Source organism: Peromyscus maniculatus, chromosome 2 (assembly GCF_049852395.1).
Source record: "Peromyscus maniculatus bairdii isolate BWxNUB_F1_BW_parent chromosome 2, HU_Pman_BW_mat_3.1, whole genome shotgun sequence".
Lineage (NCBI taxonomy): Eukaryota > Metazoa > Chordata > Mammalia > Rodentia > Cricetidae > Peromyscus > Peromyscus maniculatus.
The window spans coordinates 133,377,864-133,402,481 of NC_134853.1; the positions used below are offsets into that span (position 1 = coordinate 133,377,864).

The 24,618-nt window shown below is 38.6% G+C and overlaps 1 protein-coding gene across 4 annotated transcripts in view; it reads right to left on the reverse strand.

The window, feature by feature from the left end:
* Positions 1-798: 798 nt before the first annotated feature.
* LOC102912596 (selection and upkeep of intraepithelial T-cells protein 10-like) overlaps positions 799-24,618 on the reverse strand; it is a 212,581-nt gene continuing 188,761 nt past the window's right edge. For 3 of the 4 annotated variants that reach the window (XM_076564793.1, XM_076564792.1, XM_076564795.1), the window contains 4 exons: positions 22,147-22,248; positions 18,318-18,440; positions 16,994-17,094; positions 799-1,191 (listed from right to left, as the gene is read on the reverse strand). In XM_076564793.1, the coding sequence (XP_076420908.1) occupies positions 1,042-1,191; positions 16,994-17,094; positions 18,318-18,440; positions 22,147-22,248 (476 nt within the window). In that variant the 3' untranslated portion in view covers positions 799-1,041. The remainder of the gene's footprint in view (positions 1,192-16,993; positions 17,095-18,317; positions 18,441-22,146; positions 22,249-24,618) is intronic. The other variant, XM_076564794.1, reaches the window with a different exon arrangement.

Here is a 24,618-nt window from a genome sequence, read left to right on the forward strand (position 1 = left end):
GAGAGTACATATGCAAAAATTAAGCTTAGAAAGTGTTTTGGATTCTCTGGAATTGGAGTTACATGTGACTATAAGCCATCTAATAAGAGTACTGGGCTCTAAACTCTGGTCCTCTGGAAGAGCAAAAAATACTCTTAATCACTGAGCCATCTCTCCACCCACTCTCACTGATGTATTTTAATTCTTTCAGGAAATATTTAGACTTTTTTATTCATTTTATGTTTATTAGTTTCTATAAGTGTAGATATTCTCATACCCAGGAGTTATTATTTACAATACTATTATATTTATTTTGATACTATATGAAAATTGCAAAGATAATACATAGGTGATATATTTTTAGAATTTTTGAAAACTAGAAAAATATTTCATCTTGCTGCTAAACTTTGGCTTTATACAAAAGTATATTATTTGGTTTAAAATACATTTCCCTAAAGTTTTGTATTATTGTTTTTACTGCCTTAGTCATCCTTTCTTGAAAAGTGAAATCCTATGTTCACATTTGAAGAATATTTGTCAAAGAATCATTTTAAACAAATCCATATTGATTCAGTCCTTACTGAGTTTAAGATGTGGAGGAGAGTATGAATCACAGGCCACATGGACACTCATTGGCATCTATATATAAAGCTCAAAATAAAAATGTCATTTTTTGCCCTGAAAATACATATACAAACAAAAACAGTCTTAGCATGTTGTATTTATATATCTGTGCATATATATATATATGTGTGTGTGTGTGTGTGTGTGTGTGTGTGTGTGTGTGTGTGTGTAACAAAAATAATCAAAGAAAAAGAAAAAGAGACTATCATTTTGATGGGGCATGGGAAGGCTTTGAAGGAGGGTATCTTAAAGGAACTAGAGAAGAAAGAGAAGGGAGAAGCAATGAATTCATATTTTAATTTAAAAATATTTTTTTTAAAAAAAATCTACACTTTTTAGACAGAACAAAATTTGATCAAAGAACCTTTCAATTGTATATTTTGCAGATATAAATTTTATAGTTCAAATCAGAATCCTTTTTTCTCTTTCTTTACTGTCTCAGGTTCCCCAGTTGAGACTGCAATCCAATCTTAAGGGCTGAAGAGGATTGAAGATCTCCTCTCCACAACTTCCTTGGGGCTGATGGAAGATCTCCTTTACAGTACTTCCTTGGAGCTGGACCATTTCCTCTCTGCAATCTCTGAGGAACTGAGCAAATACATAGATATTTTAGTTTGAGATGGATCTGGGAAATTCCATATTCATAGAAGGTTGTGGGGTCATCTGATAGTATTATGTGACACATCAAAACATACACACTGTATCATTTAGCAACTTGTTATTCACAATCTTCATATTAATGTTAAAAACAAGGTCTTCTTCTACCATAAGGTACTCAAGAACCACAGTGTTAGGAAGTCATTAGACTTAAGGCAGAATCTGACAATGTAAATCATGGCAGATGATGACATTTTGTCTCAGTTGTTAGGTGCTTATACACAGAACTATTTTAATAAAGGCATGGAATCCCCTTGTGTTGTTGTGATAATATCAGGGTCTCTCAGATTCCTTAAGATGGCTGTCCTCAACATCTTAACTTTTGAGTTTAAGAATGAGATCTCTGGAACTGTTGTCTTTATAGATTATTTAAAGCAGAAGAGACTAGAACAGTTCATTTTTATAAAGGAACATGAACTGTAAAGTCTCTCTTTATTATATTTTATTTGTTCTTCTCTCACACAATACATCCTGACTATAGCTTTCCCTCCCCCATCTCCTCCCATTTCCCTCCACCACCTCTCCTCTCCCACAGATCCACTCCTCCTCTGTTTCAGAAAAGAGCAGGCCTCACAGGGATATCAACTAAATTTGGCATAACAAGGTGAAATAAGACTAGGCACATACCCTCATATCAAGGCTGGACAAGGCAACCCAGTAGGAGGGAAAAATGCGGAGAGCAGGTGAAAGAGTCAGAAATATCCCCTCTCCCACCATTAGGAGTCCCACAAAAATGCCAAGCTAACAACCATGACATTTGCAGAGGATCTAACACAGACCCATGCAGGCTCTGCAATTACCACTTCACTCTGTAAGCCCCTATGAGCCCCACTTAGTAGATTCTGTGGGTCATGTTCTTGTGGTGTCCTTGATCCCTCTGGCTCTTATCATTCTCATCCATCTCCACCCCCACTTTCTGTGGGATTCCCCAAATTTTAAGGGGAAAGACCTGAGGAATATCTCCAATTTGGGCTTTCACTCTACCTAATGTTTGGCTATGGGTCTCTGTATCTGATCCCATATGCTGTCAGAGGATGCTTCTCTGGTGACAGTTGGGCTAAGTACTGATCTATGAGTTTAACAGAATTAGGAATCATTTTGTTGATTTTTTTTCCATCTTAGGTCTCTGGGTTGTCTAGTCTCCAGTTCCTGGTCATCTAAACAATGTCAGGCATGGGCTCCCTCTCCTGGTGTGGGCCTCAAATTAGACCAGTCATTGAATGGCCACTCCCATAAGTTCTGCCCCTCTGTTGCTCCAGCATTTCTCACAGGTAGGATAGATTGTAGGTCAAAGGTTTTGTGTCTGAGTTGGTCCATTCCCACCACTGGAAGACTTACTTGCCTGGTTAGAGAAGATGGCCAATTCATGATCTGTATCCTCCATTACTAGGAGTCCTTGATAGGGTCACCCTCATAGAATCCTGGGAGTTTCTAGTAAGCTAGGTTTCCACATGACCCCCAAACACTAATTCCACTTGTCCTTCCCAGTGCTATTTCCCTCCATCCCTCTACTTAACTGTCCCCTTCTGTTCCTATTGTCACTTGCCCCCAGAACACTGACAAAAATCTATTCAATTTCTCTTTCCCAGGGAGATCCATGTGTCCTCCTTAGACCCCTCCTTAATACTTAGTCTTCCTGGGTCTGTGGAATTGTACCATGATTATCATTTACTTAACAGCTAATATCCACTTATAAGTGAGTACACACTATGTTCATCTTTCTGGGTCTGTGTTACCTCACTCAGGATGATTTTTTTTCCTAGATCCATCCATTTGCATGCAAATTTCATGATGTCATTTTTTTTAACAGCTGAGTAATACTCCCCTGTATAAGTGTACCATAGTTCCTTTATTCATTCTTTGGATGAGGGACATATAGATTGTTTCCAGTTTCAGGTTATTATGAATAAAGTCACTACAAAGTTAGTTGAGCAAATGTCTTTGTGGTAGGATGGAGCATCCTTCAGGTATATGTCCAGTAGTGGTATAACTGGGTCTTAAGGTAGGTCAATTCCCAGTTTTCTGTGGAAATGCCATATGGATTTCCATAGTGGTTGTATAAGTTTGCAATCCCACCAGCATTGGAAGGGGGTTCCCCTTGCTCCATATCCTCTTTAGCTAGAGCTGTTGCTTGTGCTCTTGATCTTAGCCATTCTGACAGGCATAAGATGGAATTTCAGAGTTGTCTTGATTTGCATTTCCCTGATGGCTAAGGATAGTGAACATTTCTTTAACTGTTTCTCAGCAATTTGAGATTTCTTTATTGAGAATTCTCTGTTTAGTTCTGTATACCATTTTTATTGGATTATTTGGTTTGTTGATGTCTAGTTTATTTAGTCCTTTATATAATTTGGATATTAGTTCCCTGTTAGATGTATAGTTGATGAAAATCTTTTCCTGTTTCATAGGCTATCATTTTGTCCTATTGACAGTGTCCTTTGCCTTACAAAAGCTTTTCAGTTTCATGAGGTTCCACTTATTAATTGTTGATCTTAGTGCCTGTGCTATTCATTTTCTGTTCAAGAAGCTGTCTCCTGTGACAATGTGTTCAAGTCTATTCCCCACTTTCTCTTCTATCAGGTTCAGTATATCTGATTTTATGTTGAGGTCTTTGATCCACTTGGATTTGAGTTTTGTGTAGGGTGATAAATATGGATCTATTTACATTCTTCTACATGCAGGCATCCAGTTAGACTAGCACTAATTGTTGTGGATGCTTTCTTTTTTCCATTGTACACTTTTAGCTCCCTTGTCAAATATGAGGCATCCATAGGTGTGTGAAGTTATGTCTAGGTCTTCAGTTAAATTCCATTAATCACCTTTATGCTTTAATGCCAATGCCATGTGGGTTTTATTTCTCTTGCTCTGTAGTATGGTAGAAATCAGGACTGGTGACATCCCTAGAAGTTCTTTTACTGATTTTGATCCTACTGATCCTTAAACATGGGAGATCTATCTTTTGATATCCTCTTCAATTTCTTTCTTCAATCAAAAACTTGAAGTTTTTTTTATCATACAAGTCTTTTGCTTGCTTGGTTAGTGTTACCTCAGAATAATTTATATTATTCGAGGATATTGTGAGGATATTGTTTCTCTGACTTCTTTCTCACTCCATTTATTATTTGTATGTAAGAGAGCTACTGGTTATTATTTTTAGAGTTAATCTTGTATCCAGCCACTTTTCTAAAGGTGTTTATCAGCTGTAGCAGTTCCCTGGTAGAATTTTGGGGATTGTTTATGTATAATAACATATCATTTGTGAATAGCAATGGTTTGACTTCTTTCTTTCTTTGTGTCCTCTTGATCTCCTTCAGCTTTCTTACCACTTTATCTAGAATTTCAAGAACTCTATTGAGTAGATATGGAAAGAATGGACATCCTTGTTGTATTTCTGATTTTAGTGAAATTTCTTTGTGTTTCTCTCCATTCAATTTGATGTTGGCTACTGGCTTGCTGTACATTGCATTATTATGTTGAGGTATGTTTCTTGTATCCCTGATCTCTCCAAGAGTTTACATCTATGCCTCAAATGCAAGCATACCCACCCTTGTAAAAGAAACATTACTAAAACTTAAATCACCCATTGACCCTCACACATTGATAGTAAGAGACTTTAGTACCCCGTGCTCACCAACGGACAGGTCATCTAGACAAACTTCAATAGAAATACTGGAGCTAACAGATGTTATAAACCAAATGGATCTAACAGATATCTACAGAACATTTTCCCCAAACACAAAAGAATATACCTTTTTTCAGTGCCTCTCCAAACTTTCTCCAAAATTGACCATATACTCAGTCACCAAACAAATTTCTACTAGAAACATCTACTAGAAAATTTGAAATAATAATCCGCATCCTATCAGACTGCCATGGATTGAGGCTGGACTTCAACAACAGAAAGCCTACACACTCATAGAAACTGATAAACTCTCTACTAAATGAAAAGTGAGTCAGGACAGAAATAAAGAAATTAAAGACTTTCTAGAATTCAAGGAAAATGAATATACAACATAGCAAAGCTTATGGGACACAATGAAAATAGTGCTAAGAGGAAAGTTTATACCACTAAGTGGTACATTAAAAAGGAATTTTGTGAGATCTCATATTAACAAATTAACAGCACACCTGAGAGCTCTAGATAAAAAAGAAGTAGGCATACCTAAGAGGAGTAGATGCCAGGAAATAACTAAGGAAACTGAGGGATGAAAACTATAAGATATAAACAAAGAGAACAATACAAAGAATAAGTGAAACAAAGAGTTGGTTCTGTGAGAAAAATCAGCAAGACAGACAAATCTTTATCCAAACTAACTAAAAGACACAGAGATGATATCGAAATTTATAAAATCAGAAACAATAAAGGGACATAAAAACAGATTCTGAAGAAATCCAAATAATCATTAGGTTATACTTTAAAAACCTGTATTCCACAAAACTGGAAAGCCTTAAAAGCAGTGGATTTCTTGATAGATGCCACTTACCAAAGTTAAATCAAGGACAGATAAACACTTTAAACAGACCTATAACCCCTAAGGATATAAAAGAAGTCATTAAAAGTCTCCCAATAGCTCAAGGCTAGGCCCAAGGGCACAACCTGTGCCACCATACCCCCACCCATTGCAGCCCCAATTACTGGCCAGTAGGCAGGACCCCTGCAGGCAGGCTTGACTACCACTCCCCCATTAGGACCTGTAACTTACAAGCCCCACTCTACCTCCCCAAAACCTCCCATCCTCGAGACCGAAGCCTCTCCCTGAGACACAGACTCCACCAGCTCCAATTGACAAAAAATTCTGATTGGACCAAGAGTGTCAATTGGATCAAGAGAGGTTCCCTAAGACACAGACACCATTAACACAAACTGGAGGAAGAGATGGATAAATGCCAGTGCAAGAATATATCCAATAGCATAAAGAGCAATATAGCACCACCAGAACCTAGTGGGTCTACATCAGCAAGACCTGAACATCCCAATGTAGAAGAAGCAGAGGAAAACGACCTTAAAATGACTTTAAGAAGATGATAGAGGTCTTTAAAGAGGAAATGAAAAATCCCCTTAAAGAAACTGAGGAAAATACAAACAAAAACCTGGAAGAAATCAATAAATCCTTTAAAGAAAGTCAAGAAAAACAAGAAAAAGCAATCAAACAGATGGAGGAAACAGTTCAAGACTTGAAAACTGAAAGAGAGGCAATAAAGAAGACACAAATGGAGGGGATACTGGAAATGGAAAGCCTGAGTAAATGAACAGGAACTCCACATGCAGGCATAACCAATAGAATGCATGAGATAGAGGAGAGAATCTCCAGTATTAAAGGTACAATAGAGGAAATAGATTCATCAGTCAAAGAAAACATTAAAGACTACAAAATCATAACACAAAACATCCAGGATATCTGGGACACCATAAAACACCAAACCTAAGAATAACAGGGATAGAAGAAAGAGAAGAATACCAGCTCAAAGGCACACAAAATATATTCAACAAAATCATGTAAGAAAACTTTTCCAACCTAAAGAAGGAAATATCTATGAAGATACAAGAAGCTTACAGAACACCAAATAGACTGGACCAAAAAAACTCTCCTTGCCACATAATAATCAAACCACTAAACATACAGAATAAAGAAAAAATACTAAGAAGTACAAAGGAAAAAGGTCAAGTAACATAAAGGCTGACCCATCAGAATAACACCTGACTTCTCAATGGAGATTCTGAAAGACAGAAGGTTCTGAACAGACATATGAAGACACTAAGAGACCATAGATTCCAGTCCAGCATATTATACCCAGTAAAATTCTCAATTGCCATAGATAGAGTAAATAAGATATTCCGTGATAAAACCAGATTTAAACTGCTGTGGATATCTCTATGTATAAATAAAATGCTGATTGGCCAGTAGTCAGGCAAGAAGTATAGGCGGGACAAGCAGAGAAGAGAATTCTGGGAACAGGAAAGCTGAGTCAGGACACACTGCCAGCTGCCGCCATGAGTACCAACATGTAAGATACTGGTAAGCCATGAGCCATGTGGCAAAGTATAGATTTATAGAAATGGGTTAATTTAAGATGTAAGAACTAGATAGCTAGAAGCCTGAGCCATTAGGCCAAACAGTTTAAATAATATAAGAGTCTGTGTGTTTATTTTATAAGTGGGCTGCGGGACTGCTGGGGCTTGGTGTGAGCTGGAGAGAAACTCTCCAGTTACAGTCCACAAATCCAGCCCAACAGAAAGCACTAGAAGGAAAAATCCAACCTAAGTAAGTTAGATGCACACATGAAAATACAGGGAATATATAATCTGACACCAACACATCCCAAAGAAGGGAAACACACAACACTACCACCAAAAAATAACAGTAATTCACAATCACTGGGCATTAATATCCCTTCATATCAATGGACTCGTTTTGCCTATAAAAAGACACAGACTAACAGAATGGATATGAAAACAGGATCCGCCAGGCGGTGGTGGCGCATGCCTCTAATTGCAGCACTTGGGAGGCAGAGGCGGGCGGACCTCTGTGAGTTCGAGGCCAGCCTGGGCTACCAAGTGAGTCCCAGGAAACGCACAAAGCTACACAGAGAAAACCTGTCTCAAAAAATCAAAAAAAAAAAAAAGGAAAATGCAAAATCTATGCTGGGTGGTGGTGGCGCACGCCTTTAATCCCAGCACTCGGGAGGCAAAGCCAGGTGGATCTCTGTGAGTTCGAGGCCAGCCTGGGCTACCAAGTGAGTTCCAGGAAAGGTGCAAAGCTACAACAGAGAAACCCTGTCTCGAAAAAACCAAAAAGAAAAAAGAAAAAAGGAAACAGGATCCATCCTTCTGCTGCATACAAGAAACACACCTAAGCCTAAAAGACAGACACCAACTCAGAGTAAAGGGCTGGCAAAAGTCTTTCCAGTCAAATGGGCTTAATAAGCAAGCTGGTGTAGCTATTCTAATATCTAACAAAATAGACTTCCAACTAAAATTAATCAAAAGAGATTGAAAAGGACATTACTTATTCTTCACAGGAAAAATCCATGAAGACAAAGTCTCAATTCTGAATGTTTATGCCCCCAAATACAATGGCAACCACATATGTAAAAGAAACATTACTAAAGGTTAAATCAATATCAAACCAACACTAATAGTAGGAGACTTCAACATCCTACTCTCACCAGTGAACAGGGGTGGTTGACATATTGTGCACCCCAATAAACTTATCTGGTGGTCAGAGAACAGAACAGCCACTATATTAAACATAGTTTTAGGCAGTGGTAGCACACACCTTTAATCCTAGCATTCAGGAGGCAGAGATCTGTCTGGATCTCTGTGAGTTCAAAGCCACACTGGAAACAGTCAGGCATGGTAACACACGCCTTTAATCCCAGAAAGTGATGTCAGGAAGCAGAAAGGTATATAAGGCGTGAGGACCAGGAACTAGAGCCTTTTTTTAGCTTTTAGCTTTTAGCAGCAGTTCAGCTGAGATCCATTCGGATGAGGATTCAGAGACTTTCAGTCTGAGGAAAAAAGATCAGTTGAGGAATTGGCAAGGTGAGGTTGGATGTGGTTTGTTCTGTTTCTCTGACCTTTCAGTGTTCACCCCAATACCTGGCTCTGGTGATTTCATTTATAAGACCATTTAACATTTCATCTTACAAACAGGGCTATCAGACGGTAACTTAACTTAAATGAATATAAGGGAATAGTCATTATGATTCAAATGGACTTCATATACATCTACAGAACATTCCACCAAAAAACAAGAGAATATACCTTCTCAGCACCCCATAGAACTTTTTCCAAAGCAAATCACAACAAATACAAAAAAATGGAATAACCTCTTATGGTGGTATTTTATTTGTACTGAAATGTGATTTTAATTGTATGTTAATAAATAAAGTTCCCCGGGGGTCAGAGCTATTAGAGCCATAGCAAGAGCATGGTGGTGGTGGTGGTGCACACCTTTAATCCCAGCACTTGGTAGGCAGAGCTAGGTAGATCTGTGTGTGTTCAAGGATACAGCCAACATTGGAGACACACACCTTTAATCTCAATACCATAGAAGACCTGGAGGGCTGTACATACAGGCAGTGACGAGGCAGTCATGTGTTTGGGTTTACAACCAATGAGAAGGCAGAACAAAAAGTCTACATAAAGACAAACAGACAGGAAGTAGCTCTCTTTTGGAGAGGTCTCTTGGCTGAAGAGGCTAGCTGCAGGGTAAGGCTCTTAGCTCTGATCTCTTGGCTTTCTTCTTTGCATTTGTTCTGTGTTTCTTATTTAATAAGATGGTTGGTTACATCTACAACCTCTTGTATTTTATTGCACCACAATGGCTTAAAGTTAGAATTCAATAGCAACACAAATTACAGAAAACCTATAGACTCATGGAAACTGAATAATGCCCAAGTGAATCACCAATGGGTCAAGGAAGAAATTAAAGTCTTCCTAAAATTCAATGAAAATGAATGTACAACATACCCAAATTTATAGGACACTATGAAAGCAATACTAAGAGGAAAGTTCATAGCTCTAAATGCCTTCATAAAGAAGTTGGAGAACTCTCACACTAGCAACTTAACAGCACACCTGAAAGCTCTAGAAGAAAAAGAAGCAAACTCACCCAGAGGGAGTAGACACCAGGAAATAATCAAATTGAAGGCTGGAATGAATAAAATAGAAACAAAGAGAACAGTACAAAGAAGCAACAAAACAAATAGTTGGTTCTTTGAGAAAATAAACAAGATAGACAAACTCTTATCCAAACTAACTAAAAGACAGAGAGAGTGCATCCAAATTAACAAAATCAGAAATGAAAAGGGAGATATAACAACTGACAATGAGGAAATACAGTGAATCATTAGGTCATACTTCAAAAACCTGTACTCTACAAAATTTGAAAATCTAAAAGTAATGGACAATTTTCTGGATAGACACCATATACCCAAATTAAATCAAGACCAGATAAACAATTTAAATAGACCAATAACTTCTATGGAAGTAAAAGCAGTCATTAAAAGTCTCCCAACTAAAGGCCCATGGCCAGATGGTTTCAGTGCAGAATTCTACCAGAATTTCAAAGGAGAGCTAATATCAATATTCCTCAAATTGTTCCCCACAATAGAAACAGAAGGAATATTGCCAAACTCTTTCCATGAGGCTATATTTAACAAACCATACAAACATGTAACAAAGAAAGAGAATTACAGACAGATCAATCTCCCTCATGAACATTGATGCAAAAATACTCAAAAAAATACTGGCAAACCAAATCCAAGAACACATCAAAAAACTTATACACCATGATCAAGTAGGCTTCATCCCAGAGATGCAGGGATGGTTCAGCATACAAAAATCTGTCAATGTAATCCATTATATAAACAAACTGAAAAAAAACACATGATCATCTCATTAGATGCTGAAAAAGCCTTTGACAAAATCCAGCACCCTTTCATGATAAAGGTCCTGAGGAGATCAGGAATACAAGTAACATATCTAAACATAATAAAGGCTATTTACAGCAGGCCAACAGCCAATATCAAACTAAATGGAGAGAAACTCAAAGCAATTCCACTAAAACCAGGAACAATACAAGGCTATCCACTCTCACCACATCTATTCAATATAGTACTCAAAGTTCTAGCTGGAGCAATAAGACAACAGAAGGAGATCAATGGGATACAAATTGGAAAGGAAGAAGTTAAAAACTTTTGCTATTTGCAGATGATTTAATAGTCTATTTAAGTGAACCCAAAAATTCTACCAGAGAACTCCTACAACTGACAAACACCTTCAGTACTGTGGCAGGATACAAGATTAACTCAAAAAAACTCAGTAGCCCTCCTATATACAAATGATAGATGGGCCAAAAAAGAAATCGGAGAAACATCACCCTTTACAATAGCCACAAATAATATAAAATACCTTGGGGTAACTCTAACCAAACATGGGAAAGACCTATATGACAAGAACTTGAAGAAAGAAATTGAAGAAGATATCAGAAAATGGAAAGCTCTCCCATCCATGCTCAAGGGTAGGTAGAACCAACATAATAAAAACGACAATCTTACCAAAAGCAATCTACAGATTCAATGCAATCCCCATCAAACTCCCATCACAATTTTTTACAGACCTCAAAAGAACAATACTCAACTTCATATGGGCAAACAAAAAACTGAGGATATCTAAAACAATTCTTTACAATAAAGCAGCTTCTGGAGACATCACCATCCCTGACTTCAAGCTCTACTATAGAGCTATATTAATGAAAATGGTTGGTCTTGGAATAAAAACTGACATGTCCAACAATGGAATCAAACGGAAGATCCTGACATTAATCTACACACCTATGAACACTTGATTTTTTGATAAAGAAGCCAAAACTGTGCAATTGAAAAAAGAAGGCATCTTAAACAAATATTGCTGGCATAACTGGATGTCAACATGTAGAATATTGCAAATAGATCCATGTCTATTACCATGCACAAAACTATATAAGTCCAAGTGGATCAAAGACCTCAACATAAATCCAGCTACACTGAACCTGATAGAGGAGAGAGTAGGAAATAGTCTAGAACTTATTGAAACAGGAGACCGCTTCCTAAATATAACACCAGTAGCACAGACATTGAGAACAACAATTAATAAATGGGACTTCCTGAAACTGAGAAGCTTCTGTAAGGCAAAAGACACAGTAATTAAGACAAAACAACAGCCTACAGAATGGGAAAAGATCTTCACCAACCTCACATCTGAAAGAGGGACATTGTCCAAAATATGTGGTCGATTTTAGAGGTTTCATGGGGTGCTAAGAAGAAGGTATATTCTTTTTTGTTAGGATTCAATGTTCTGTAGATATCGATTAAGTCCATTTGAGTCATAACATCAGTTAAGATCTTTATTTCTCTGTTAAGTCTCGATTTGGCAGATCTGTCCAGTGGTGAAAGTGGGGTGTTGAAGTCTCCCACTATTAATGTGTGGGGTTTTATATGTGGTTTAAGCTTTAGTAATGTTTCTTTTACATATGTGGGTGCCCTTGTGTTTGGGGCATAAATGTTCAGAATTGAAACTTCATCTTGGTGGATCTTTCCTGTGATGAGTATGTAATGCCCTTCTTGATCTCTTTGATTGATTTTAGTTTGAAGTCTATTTTGCTGGATATTAGGATGGCTACACCCGCTTGCTTCTTAAGACCATTTGATTGAAAAGTCACAAGACACAAACAGAGGGAATGCTGGAAATAAAAAATCTGAGTAAATGAACAGGAACTTCTGATGCAAGTATAACCAACAGAATGCAAGAGATGGAAGAGAGAATCTCTGGCGTTGAAGATACGGTAGAAGAAATAAATTTATCAGTCAAAGAAAACACCAAAGCCAACAAAGTCATGACCCAAAAATGTCCAAGAAATTTGGTACACCATGAAAAGACCAAACCTACAAATAATAGGGATAGAGGAAGGAGAAGAATACCAACTCAAAGGCACACAAAATATGTAAAGACTCAAGAAACTAGACAGAAAAATATCAAACAATCCAATTTTAAAAAATGGACTACAGATCTAAACAGAGAATTCTCAAAAGAATCCCAAATGGCTGAAAGACATTTAAGGAATTGCTCAACATCCTTAGTCATCAGGGAAATGCAAATCAAAACAACTCTGAGATACCATCTTACACCTGTCAGAATGGCTAAGATCAAAAGCATTGCAGACAGCTTCTGTTGGAGAGGATGTGGAACAAGGGGAACACTCCTCCACTGTTGGTAGGAGTGTGAACTTGTACAGCCACTCTGGAAATCAGTATTGTGACTTCTCAGGAAAATGGGAATCAATCTACCTCAAGACCCAATGATACCACTCTTGGGCATATACCCAAGGGAGGCTCAATTATACCACAAGGACACTTGTTCAACTATGTTCATAGCACCACTATTCATAATAGCCAGAACCTGGAAGCAACCTAGATTCCCCTCAACCAAAGAATGGATAAAAAAAAAGTGGTACATATACACAACGGAGTATTACTCGGGTGTAAAAAAAAAAAATATGGCATCATGAAATTTGCAGGCAAACGGATGGAACTAGAAAATATCATGCTGAGTGAGGTAACCCAGACTCAGAAAGACAAACATGGTATGTACTCACTCATAAATGGATAGTATATATAAAGCAAATGATAACCAGACTACAACCCAAAGTTCCAGAGAAGCTAGGAAACAAGGAGGACCCTAAGAAGGATGTGTGGATCACCTTGGGAAGGGGAAACAGAGATCTCCATGAGTAAACTGGGAATGGGGGGGAATAGAGAGGAGAGGATAGAGGATTAGAACATGAGGGAATAGAACAATAGGGAATAGGAGAGGGCCAAGTGGGAGAGCAATGAAAGAGATACCATGATAGAGGGAGACATCATGGTGATAAGGAGAAACCAGATGCTAGGAAAATTCCCAAGAATCCACAAGGATAACTCCAGATTAGACTACTAGCAATAGTGGTGAGGGTGCCTGATCTGGCCTACCCTGGCAATCAGATTGGTGAATACCAAATCCCGTAAAGCCTGTGCAACAACCACAGACTACACACACCACCATTCCCCCTTTGCCCCCCACCTCTGATTCCATATCCTTGTCTACAACTTCAAAAGAAGACTTCTGTGCCCCACATTGGGTGCCAGTTTCCCTGACCAGCAGGGCTTCAATGGGTTCTTGACCACCCTAAGGATGGAATGATAGGGACAGGAGATACAAAGGAAATACACAAAGTCAAGATTCTGATCAAGGTGCAACTGTATTTTTCTCCAGGAGGGTTTATTTAGTTCCTGCAGGGTAGGGGGAGCAAGAAGCTGCATAGGGTGGGACAAGCTAACAGGATGTTTATGTAGGATGTTTACAGGGTGAAAGGGTCAAGGGCTCTGACTCAATGTCCTGTTGCTAGGCAACCTGACTATAACATGATCTAGTTCCCTGTCTTATGGGGGTCTGTATTTTTCCACTTACTAGAGAGTCTATCCTTGTCCCTGACATCACTTCACCTCGGGCCAGACTAGATCTAGGGACCCCATGTCTACAACTTCAAAAGAAGATTTCAGCTTTATTGGAGCACAGACCTTCAGTTTTACTGGAGCACATGGCAGATCTAGGGACCCTGTGCTGATAGGTGTGCTGGAGGCCAGTCTGATCGTAGATACCCAAGAGACTAGATCAGATCTAGGGATCCCTGACTGAACCCCTTCCACTTGGCTCCATATCCTAGTTGATGACTTCAGAATAAGACTCTGGCTTTACCAGAGGCCAGGCCAGATCTAGGGACCCCTAGATGCCAAACCCCAGAGGGGACACCCTACTAGACCTGAAGATTTGCTAGTCACCAGAACCCTTGGCTATTTAGGCCAGAAGACCTGAGAGAAAAGAGAAACCAAAGAACAAAACATACATCTAACATAGACAAACTTAGGAATCAACACCTACTGCTGGTAGCTAGTAGCCATGTCAGAGGAATAGCAGGTTGCAATTGGGGTTCAGGGTATCAGCCCACCAAAAGAAAAACTCTCTGATGGGTGTATCTCACTTAAGCAAGGCTTACCAGAATAGAGACTCCAGAATGTCTTTTGCTTCTGTTGTGTCTTCACATGTTGCTGCTATAATCTTTTTTCTGGTATCTTACATGATGTATTTAGATATGGGGAGTCTCCCACTGCCTGTATTATGGTGTGTTTATCTCATGAATAAATTCTGATCTACTGAGCATTTATATCTGTGGATTGTCAGGAAGATGATTCCTCCTGAAGTTGTATAATTTTCATGAATAAAAATGAATTCAAGGGTAGCCTACACAATCAGGGCCCATTAGTTCTCCCTAAGGATCTGCTTCTGATCACAGCTCAAATTAATGATTGACGTGAGCCAGAATGGCTAAAATTTCTTTAATTTTATTGCTGAGCACCACTATCTGATACAAAGCTTCAAAATAGATTTAGATTAGACCACATGCCTTGCTAATGGTTTTTAAGATAAACATTTTCAGAAAAACTATCTATAGTTCACAAGGGCATGGAAATGCAAACCAAAATGACTCTGACATGCCATCTTACACCTGTCAGAATGGCTAAGATCAAAACCACAAGTGACAGCTCATGATGGATAGAATGTGAATCAAGGGCAACACTCCTCCATTGCTGGTGGGATTGCAAACTTGTACAGCCACTTTGGAGGTCAGTGGTGGTTTTTCAGAAAACTGGGAATCAACCTACCACAAGATCCACTAATATTGCTCTTGGGCATATCCCAAAAATACTCAATCATACCACAAGACACTTACTCAAATATGTTCATATCAGCTTTATTTGTAATAAACAGAACCTGGAAACAACCTAGATGTCCCTCAGCAGAGGGATGGATAAAGAAAATGTGGTATATTTACACAATGGAATATTACTCAACTTTTGTTTTGTTTTGGAGACAGCATTTCTCCGTGTAGCTTTGTGCCTTTTCTGGAACTCACTCTGTAGCCCAGGCTGGCCTCGAACTCATCGAGATCCTCCTGCTTCTGCCTCCTGAATGCTGGGATTAGAGGCGTGTGCCACCACTGCCAGGCATATTACTCAACTTTTAAAAACAAGGACACCAGGAAATTTTAAGGCAAATGGGTGTAACTAGAAAAAAAATCACCCTGAATGGACTAACCCAGATCAGGAAAGACAAACATGGTATGTACTCACTAATAAGTAGACACTGCTGTAAAATAAAGAACTATTCTACAATCCACAGACCCAGAGAGACTAGATAGCAAAGAGGGTTCATGGGGGGAACACCCTTGGAAGGGGAAATAGAAGAGATTTCATGAGTGGACAGAGGGCAGGTGAGGACGGGAACATGAATGATCAGGATGTGGGGGGTGGGGAGATGAAGGAGAGTAATGAAAAAGACTACTGGAAAGGAAGGAGTATTTTGAGATCAGTTAAAAAAAACCTTGCGCAAGGGAATCTCCCAGGAATGTACAAGGAAGACCCCAGCTTATAGTAATAGCATATACATACGCAAATTGGCCATCTCCTGTGACCAGATTGGTGCCTAGCCCAATTGTCAACAGAGAAGCATTATCCAGTAACTGATGGAAACAGGACAGACCCACAGCTAAACATTAGATGGAGTTTCAGGAATCTTGCAGAAGAAGAGGAGAAGAGTGAAAGAGCCAGAGGGGTCAAGGGCACCACAAGAAAACTCAGAGAATCAACTAACCTAGGTTCATAGGGACTCACAGATATTGAACCAACAGCCAGGGAGCCTACATGGGACTGACCTAGGCACTCAGCGTATATGTGACAGTTGTGTGTTGTGGTCCTCCTGTGGGATTCCTAATGGTGGGAAGAGGGGCTGTCTCCAATCCTTTTACAGGCTTTGGAGCACCTACTCCTCATGCTGGGTCACCTCATCCAGCCTTAATACACAGGGAGGCACTTAGTCTTACTGCAGCTTGGTATGCCATGTTTTGTTGATATTAATGGGAGACCTGCCCTTTCCTAAACAGAAATGTAGGAGTGGATGGGGTGTGGGGTAGAAGCAGAGGTGGGATGGGGCAGAGGGACTGGAAGGAGAGGAGGGAGGGGAAACTGTGGCCAAGATGTAAAATGAATGAATGAATAGATGGATGGAGAGAGAGAGAGAGAGAGAGAGAGAGAGAGAGAGAGAGAGAGAGAGAGAGAGAGAGAGAGAGAGAGAGAGAGAGAGAAAAGAGTTACCTACCGGAGATGGTGACCTTTGTTCTGTGGACTCCTGTGAAAACTGGTATAAGGGTAGGATTTCATCCTCCATTGGCTGGCACTGTGCTTTCTGTTCTTTGGCTACTGGAAAGGAAACAGTGGAATAAATCATATTTGGGGGTTGCATTAAACCAAAAGGAAAGAATATTCCTGAAAAAAGAAATCCATAGCAATCAATCAATAAAAGAATCTCAAGTATACATTGTTTCGCTTTAGAATATGTGTTGGAAGAAAACCTTTATTAAAATTTATGTAGCCATTATAAAATGTTGTGATGACAAAAATTTTTACCTTATGATGCCAAACAATATTGTTTTAAGAAAAGAAAAAAACAACTTTTATTAGTGTTTTAGGTGTTTATACGGTTTCCCTTTTTTTCTATCTTTTTCTTTTTGATACTGGCTAAATGTCTAAACATGATTTCACACACACTGGGCTTTCTCATTCACTCTGTGAAACAAGTCTTCCCTTCTGGGTGTGGGTACTTGCCAGTCTCCAAAACATATGACTGTCTCTCTTTCTCTTCCTCATTTCCTCATGCCAGCAGATACTAAGATTTACAGTTTGAGGGTCCTAATGATTTTCTCTTACACTAATAAAACTGTACCACAGTTTTCCTTCATGTCTGTCTTTAAATTATTTTATTAATGAAACTAAGAACTCAAAGAAGAAAAGCAAGATTCTCTCTATTTTAATAGGTTTAAATAGCTCTGGGGAGGTCTGTTTTCTCTCTGGGTGCCCCTGGAGACCTTTTCTGAGTCTGCTTTATTGAATGGCTTTGTAAGAGTTCAAAGAGACTTGGATACAGGAGCTGGATAAATGAAAATCGTGGAGCTAGTTTAGTCTTGGTAAGTTATAGAAGATGCTTCCTTAAAACAGCATTTGGTGAGAATCCAGTATTAAAGATGGAAAATTAGACTTTCTCAGTGGACAAAGCTCAACATGGTAACAGCACTGTGGAGGAGATGGCTGATAGAGCTCCCCATAGTTGAGGTTAGCATCACAGAAAGTACTTAAAGGAAGAACAGTAAGTGTTATAAGAAAGTCCTCAGTTAAAGTCTCAATTTTCCCATCTCACCTAATCTAATAAAGATAGTTTCCCACAGGCAAGCCTACATGAACACTTAGCAAGGCCTAAATGAGTCCCACAATATCTCCCAATCTGCTTATGAAAGTAAAGAAAGATAGCAATAGCCCAGGCCTCTATTTTCCTCCAGTTTTACCAAGTGAAGATTAGATTCATGGGGATTCAGTTAGATGGACAGGAGACTCATCCTTGGAGTTCCCACTCCCGCTGCATCACTTACTGTTTAGAGTCACAAGTAGAAGCAAAATGAGTCCAGTGAAAAATAACATCATTACAACCAAGATTATGCATACATCCCACAGCCAATTACTGTACAGTGGGTATGCATTGTCCAAAATAGAAGCTGGAAAAAAAACAGAAAGAAATGTTAAGCATATTTTAAAATAATTAAAATAGAGACAGACAAATAAGCATAAATTAGGAAGCCAAATCACAGAACCCCAGTCAACAAGAAAAAGGAGGGGGTTTTGAGCAGCCTTCATTTGAAGGGGAAAGGTTAGGCCACCAATCCAAAGTTTCATGACATAACTTGACAGTTTGAGGAAGTCAAAGAGTTTGTGCACTTCAGCTTAAACCATGCATATAATTGTAAGATGTTGTTATTTTTACTCATTTATCCACAGGTAGTTGAGAGCATCCTCTTGTTTAATCTTATTCTCTGGTTTAGGAGTTGCCAAAGCAAGATGTTGCAGGAAAAGCACAGAGGAAATGCATTGGTCCATTGAGCAGTTGAATAAGCCAACTTGGTCTGCCATTGCAGCACTGTAGAACAGAAGAATCTAATATGCAACATACTAAGAATGTGATTGTAACATTTGAGAGCTCAAAGTCAATCCATGAAGCAATAAGTGGATAGGTATATTGAAATGTGATACATGAAATTAAGAATACAAAGGATAAGTTATTATAATTGTAGTTACTACATTTGAGTTTGAGTTCGAAATTGTTAACAAACCAAGGTGGAAAATATAGTAAGAAATAGAATCAAGCAGAAGGCTGAGATCAGTAGTCATTTAAAGATATAAAAGAAGAGTTAAACAAAGGAGAGAAGGAAACAGTCGATGCAATGGTTAGAATCTTTCAGGCCTTAAGGAACATTCTAATAGAGGAAACTGTGGTGCCCAACAGATACTTATTATGAAATACAAAAGTACTCTCACAGAGAGATGCATGTGCGCCTGTGAATGCACACACACACTCACCAAGTAGTTTGTGCTGTCTTTGTAATACTGGATGTGTGTCCTTCACTGGAGGGCAGTCAGCACACCAGCAGCCACACCCTCAAAGAAAACTGACTCTCCCTTTCCCAGCAGTTATCATTTGCCAGTACCTCTATAGCTAGGGGTGTGACTTCAGGCCCTACCTGTCTCTCCATGCTGGAGTTGTCTGACCCAAGTCTGCACAGGTCTTGTGCATGTCATCTAAATTGCTATGAGTTCATATGTGTAATTGCCCTGCTGCATATGGAAAACACTATTTCCACCACCCTTTTTCTTGTCTTCTGCAATGATCCATGAGCCTTCAGAGGAAGGCGGGATGTAAATAACCTCATTAGGAATGACCATCCAGATGTCTTTTATGCTCTGCACCTTGATCTCTGTGTCGATTGTCATCTACTAAAAATAGGAGCTTCTCTGATGAGGGCTAACTGATATATAATCTGGGGTCCATGTCTTATGTGGTAGCTATGTACACACTGCATCTTACCTAATATCTGAAGTCCAGTTCTTTTTCCATTATGTTTGATCTCCTATTTAATGTTTTGATTGAGTTGTTGTTTTCAGTTTCAGTTGCTGTAATTGAATCTATATAGACGTTCTACTTTTGAAATATTATCATATTTTCATTAAAGTTTTTCATTGTTAATATTTTAATGAATACTTTTCATTTTTAAATACAAAAATACTGTTCATTTTTATACAAAAGATATATTTCATATGCTTAATATATAGGAAGTCCAGACCATCACAGCTAATGTTGAAAATCTAAACCTCTTTGACAACTACCCCTCAATATGCCATGGGAGAGCCCATCAATTGTCTTTGTCTTCAAATTTTACAAGGAATTCACACAAGTTAATAGCTGCAATCTTGCTAAGGAAAAAATAATTTCTAAATTCTATTGCTTCTTGCAAAAAAATTACCTATTTATTATTTTATGTGTATGAATGTTAGAGGCCAGAAGAGACCTTCAGAACACATAAAATTGTAATAGTGAGTTGTGGGCTGCCACATATATGCTAGAGCAGAATCCAGATCCTCTTCAAGAGCAACAAGTGCTGTTAACCAGTGAGCCATCTCTCCAGCCCCTAAATTCTATTCTCCTTAGTATTCCATGAGATGTACTGTTTTTCTTGGTAAATTTTTTTACAGACTATTTCAGTGTTCATTACTTTGGGCTCCTTAGATAAATGTAGATATTTCTATTATACTCCTCCTTATAAGGGTTCTGAGAATTAGAATTAGTCCATTTAATCATGATATGGTTTTAATACCAGGGTATAAGGATTCCAACAAAAACATAAAAATGAATGGAAGAGGGGAGACAGGTAGAAAATATTCATATATATTTATATTTTCTATTGTATAAAATATTGTTCTTCCTTTCTTGGTGGCCAAAATAACTTTAAAATTACATAGTTGTATAAGTGTTAGATGGATAGGAAGATGTATTGTAATCAGAAAGGCTGGTTTAGTACATCTAGTGTATTCCATTGTGATAGATTAATTAATCTTATCAATAAAAACCAGGAGTCAGATATTTGGGGTAAAAACCAAAAAGATCAGAGAATCAAGGGAGCAGCCATCAGTGATTTCCTATCTCTTCTGTTCCTCTGAGCAAAAGGGCCGAGATCCAGTCTCAGCCCTGCCTTACCACTTCCTGTACCTATCTCTATAGTCCTCTAAATCTCTATAGTTAACTAGTGGCTAACTCCACCCTCTGACTCCAAGCAAGCTTTATTTGTCAGAACACAAACAAAATATCACACAACACCATAGTGCTGGAAGTTATACCTTCCATATCTTTTTTTTTTTTTTTTTTTTTTTTTTTTGGTTTTTCGAGACAAGGTTTCTCTGTGTATCTTTTCGCCTTTCCTGGAACTCGCTTTGGAGACCAAGCTGGCCTCGAACTCACAGAGATCCGCCTGCCTCTGCCTCCCGAGTGCTGGGATTAAAGGCATGTGCCACCACCGCCCAGCAATATCTTTATACACTTTTACTATTTTTCCATTGCCTCTTTAAGAAATTTTCTTTTAGTTCATTTTTTTTAGGATTTGAGGCTTGTTTTTATGATTTGTAGTGAAATAGATGGAATGAGTTTTATTGACAGCCATTCTGAAATATATGTTAAATCAGAAGAGGGTATATCTGTATCTAACATCTGGTATAATTTTGTCTTATGGATGAGTACAAACACCTTACAAATAGTAATTTGATCTTTTGGTTTATTTTGATAGTTATTTTTTTATAAAATACTTCCTCCTAATATCCACAATGAAATGAAAAGTTTTTCTAAATTCTCAGATACTATCCTATAAACAGTATACATTGTAGTATGACCATACTTCTAAGTACCCTGTAAATATACCCCAAGAGGATCAAACATCAGCTTTCAACTTTCTCAGGAAATGAAAATAAAATAAAATAAGAAAAAATGTATTTTTTTCATTAATTAGCATAGGGGACCTCTAACCTGAAAGTTTTTTTTTTAATATTTATGAATTCTTGGCTTAGGATAAATGTTGGTGAAATAAAAATTGTACTTTGTAGAAGAAGGCCTATACATGTGGGATTAAATGGAGGCCAGACCTGGAGAAATAAATAAAGCTGTAACTGTGAGTATGAAAGTACAAACAGCCATGATAGAAGCCTAAAACTTTAGAAAATATATAGTTCCAAGGAAGCACAGGAAGCCACTGGGATGTCACTGAAACTATGCCTGCTACTTCTGCAACAAAGACTACTCAGCTTTGTCTACATAGTGCCAAGATGAGAAGGCACTGGGCAAAGGCAAGGTGAAATGACAGATCCCAGTCTAGTTGTACTCACCTCTGCTCCTGAAATTCAAATAGAGAGGGAGGAATCCAATACACAAAAATAATGGTAGACACTCCCATGTAAGCTCATAGAAAAGCCTCATTTTATTCGAACCTGGAAAAGAGTAAGTAAGAAGATTTAGGAGGACCCCTCCTCCCCCACCGGAAAGGTTCCCCCTCTCCAAGACAACCCACCCCACCCCACCCCACCCCACCCCCCGCAGACCCTGCAATCTCCACGCCCTGCCCCCACACCCATCTGCCCAAGACCTCAGCCACTGCCTGAGACTCAGAGACCAGCCCCAGCTCCCTTCTAGCCCAGAGCTTCCATCTGGACCAGAGAGAAGTTTCCTGAATCTGTCAGCTCTGTCTGGACCAAGAGTGCTGATAAGAGCAAAAATGAATCCACGAGGAGATGGGCAGACGTCAAGACAAAAGTACATATGAAAAAAAAAGAGCAACACAGCATCACCAGAACCTAGCCCTCTTCTAACAACTAGACCTGAACATCACAAAATGGAAGAAGCAGAAGAAAGCAGCCTTATGAATAACATCATGAAGATGCTAGAGGCTTATAAAGAAGAAATCAAAAATGAAATGGAGGAACAGACAAACAAAAAATGGGAAGAATGCTATAAAAAACTAGAGGAAAGGACAAATAAAGCAGAAGAAAACAATAAATCCCTGAAAGGAAATCATGAAAAAGCAAAGAAACAGATGAGGGAAATAGTCCAAGACCTGAAAATAGAAAAAATGAAGAAGACACAAACAGAGGGAATACTAGAAATAGAAAATCTGAGTAAATGAACAGGAACTTCAGATGCAAGTATAACCAACAGAATGCAAGAGATGGAAGAGAGGATCTCTGGCGTTGAAGATACGGTAGAAGAAAAAGAAACATCAGTCAAAGAAAACACTAAAGCCAACAAAGTCATGACCCAAAATGTCCAAGAAATTTAGGACACCATGAAAAGACCAAACCTACGAATACTAGGGATAGAGGAAGGAAAAGAATACCAATTCAAAGGCACAGAAAATATATTCAACAAGATCATAGAAGAAAACTTTCCCAACTTAAAGAAGGAAATGCCTATGAAGATACAAGAAGCCTATAGAACACCAAACAGACTAACCCCCCAAAAAAGTCCCCTTGCCACATAATAATTAAACAACTAAACATACAGAATAAGAAAGAATATTAAGAGTAGCCAAGGAAAAAGGCCAAGTGACTTATAAAGGCAAACCAATCAGAATAACACTCGATTTCTCAATGGAGACACTGAACCAGAAGGACTTGGACAGATGTAATGCAGACACTAAGAGACCATGGATGCCAGCCTAGACTAATATACCCAGCAAAACTTTCAATCATCATAGACGAACAAGATATTCCAAGACAAAGCCAGATTTAAACAATACTTATCCACAAACCCAGCCCTACAGAAAGCACGAGAAGGAAAATTCCAACTTAAGGAAGTCAGCTACACCCTTGAAAACACAGGCAATAGATAAAACCACAGCAGTAAACCACAAAGAAGAGAAGTACACACACACACACTACCACCAAAAAAAATAACAGGAATGAACAATCACTGGTCATTAATATCCTTTAATATCAATGGACTTAATTCACCTATAAAAAGACACAGGCTAACAGAATGGATATGAAAGCAGGACCCATCTTTCTGCTGCATACAAGAAACACACCTCAAATTCAAAGATAGACACTACCTAAGAATAAAAGGCTGGGAAAAGACTTTCCAATCAAATGGTGTTAAGTGAGACAGTTGATTAGCTTGATCTGTTTGGGAGGCATCCAGGCAGTGAGACTAGGACCTGTCCTCAGTGCATGTGCTGGCTGTTTGGAATCTGGGGCTTATGTAGGAAGACTTGGCTCATCCTGGTAGGAGGGGACTGGGCCTGCCTGGACTGAATCTACCAAGTTGAACTCAATCCTCTGGGGAGTCCAAAGGACGAGATGGGAATGGGGGTGTTGGACTGGGGAGAAGGCAAGGGGGTTGGGAAGGGAAAAAACAAGGGAATCTGTGGCTGATATGTAAAATTAAATTAAATTAAATTATAAAATAAAATTTAAAAAAAGAAGCAAGCAGGTGTAGCCATCCTAATATCCAGCAAAATAAACTTCAAACTAAAACCAATCAAAAAAGATAAAGAAGGGCATTACATACTCATCACAGGAAAGTTCCACCAAGATGAAGTTTCAATTCTGAACATTTATGCCATAAACACAAGGGAACCCACATATATAAAAGAAACATTACTAAAGCTTAAATCACATATAAAACCCCACACATTAATAGTGAGAGACTTTAACACCCCACTTTCACCACTGGACAGATCTCCCAAATTGAAACTTAACAGAGAAATAAGGGACTTAACTGATGTTATAACACAAATGGACTTAATTGATATCTACAGAACACTCCATCCTAACGAAAAAGAATAGACCTTCTTCTCAGCACCC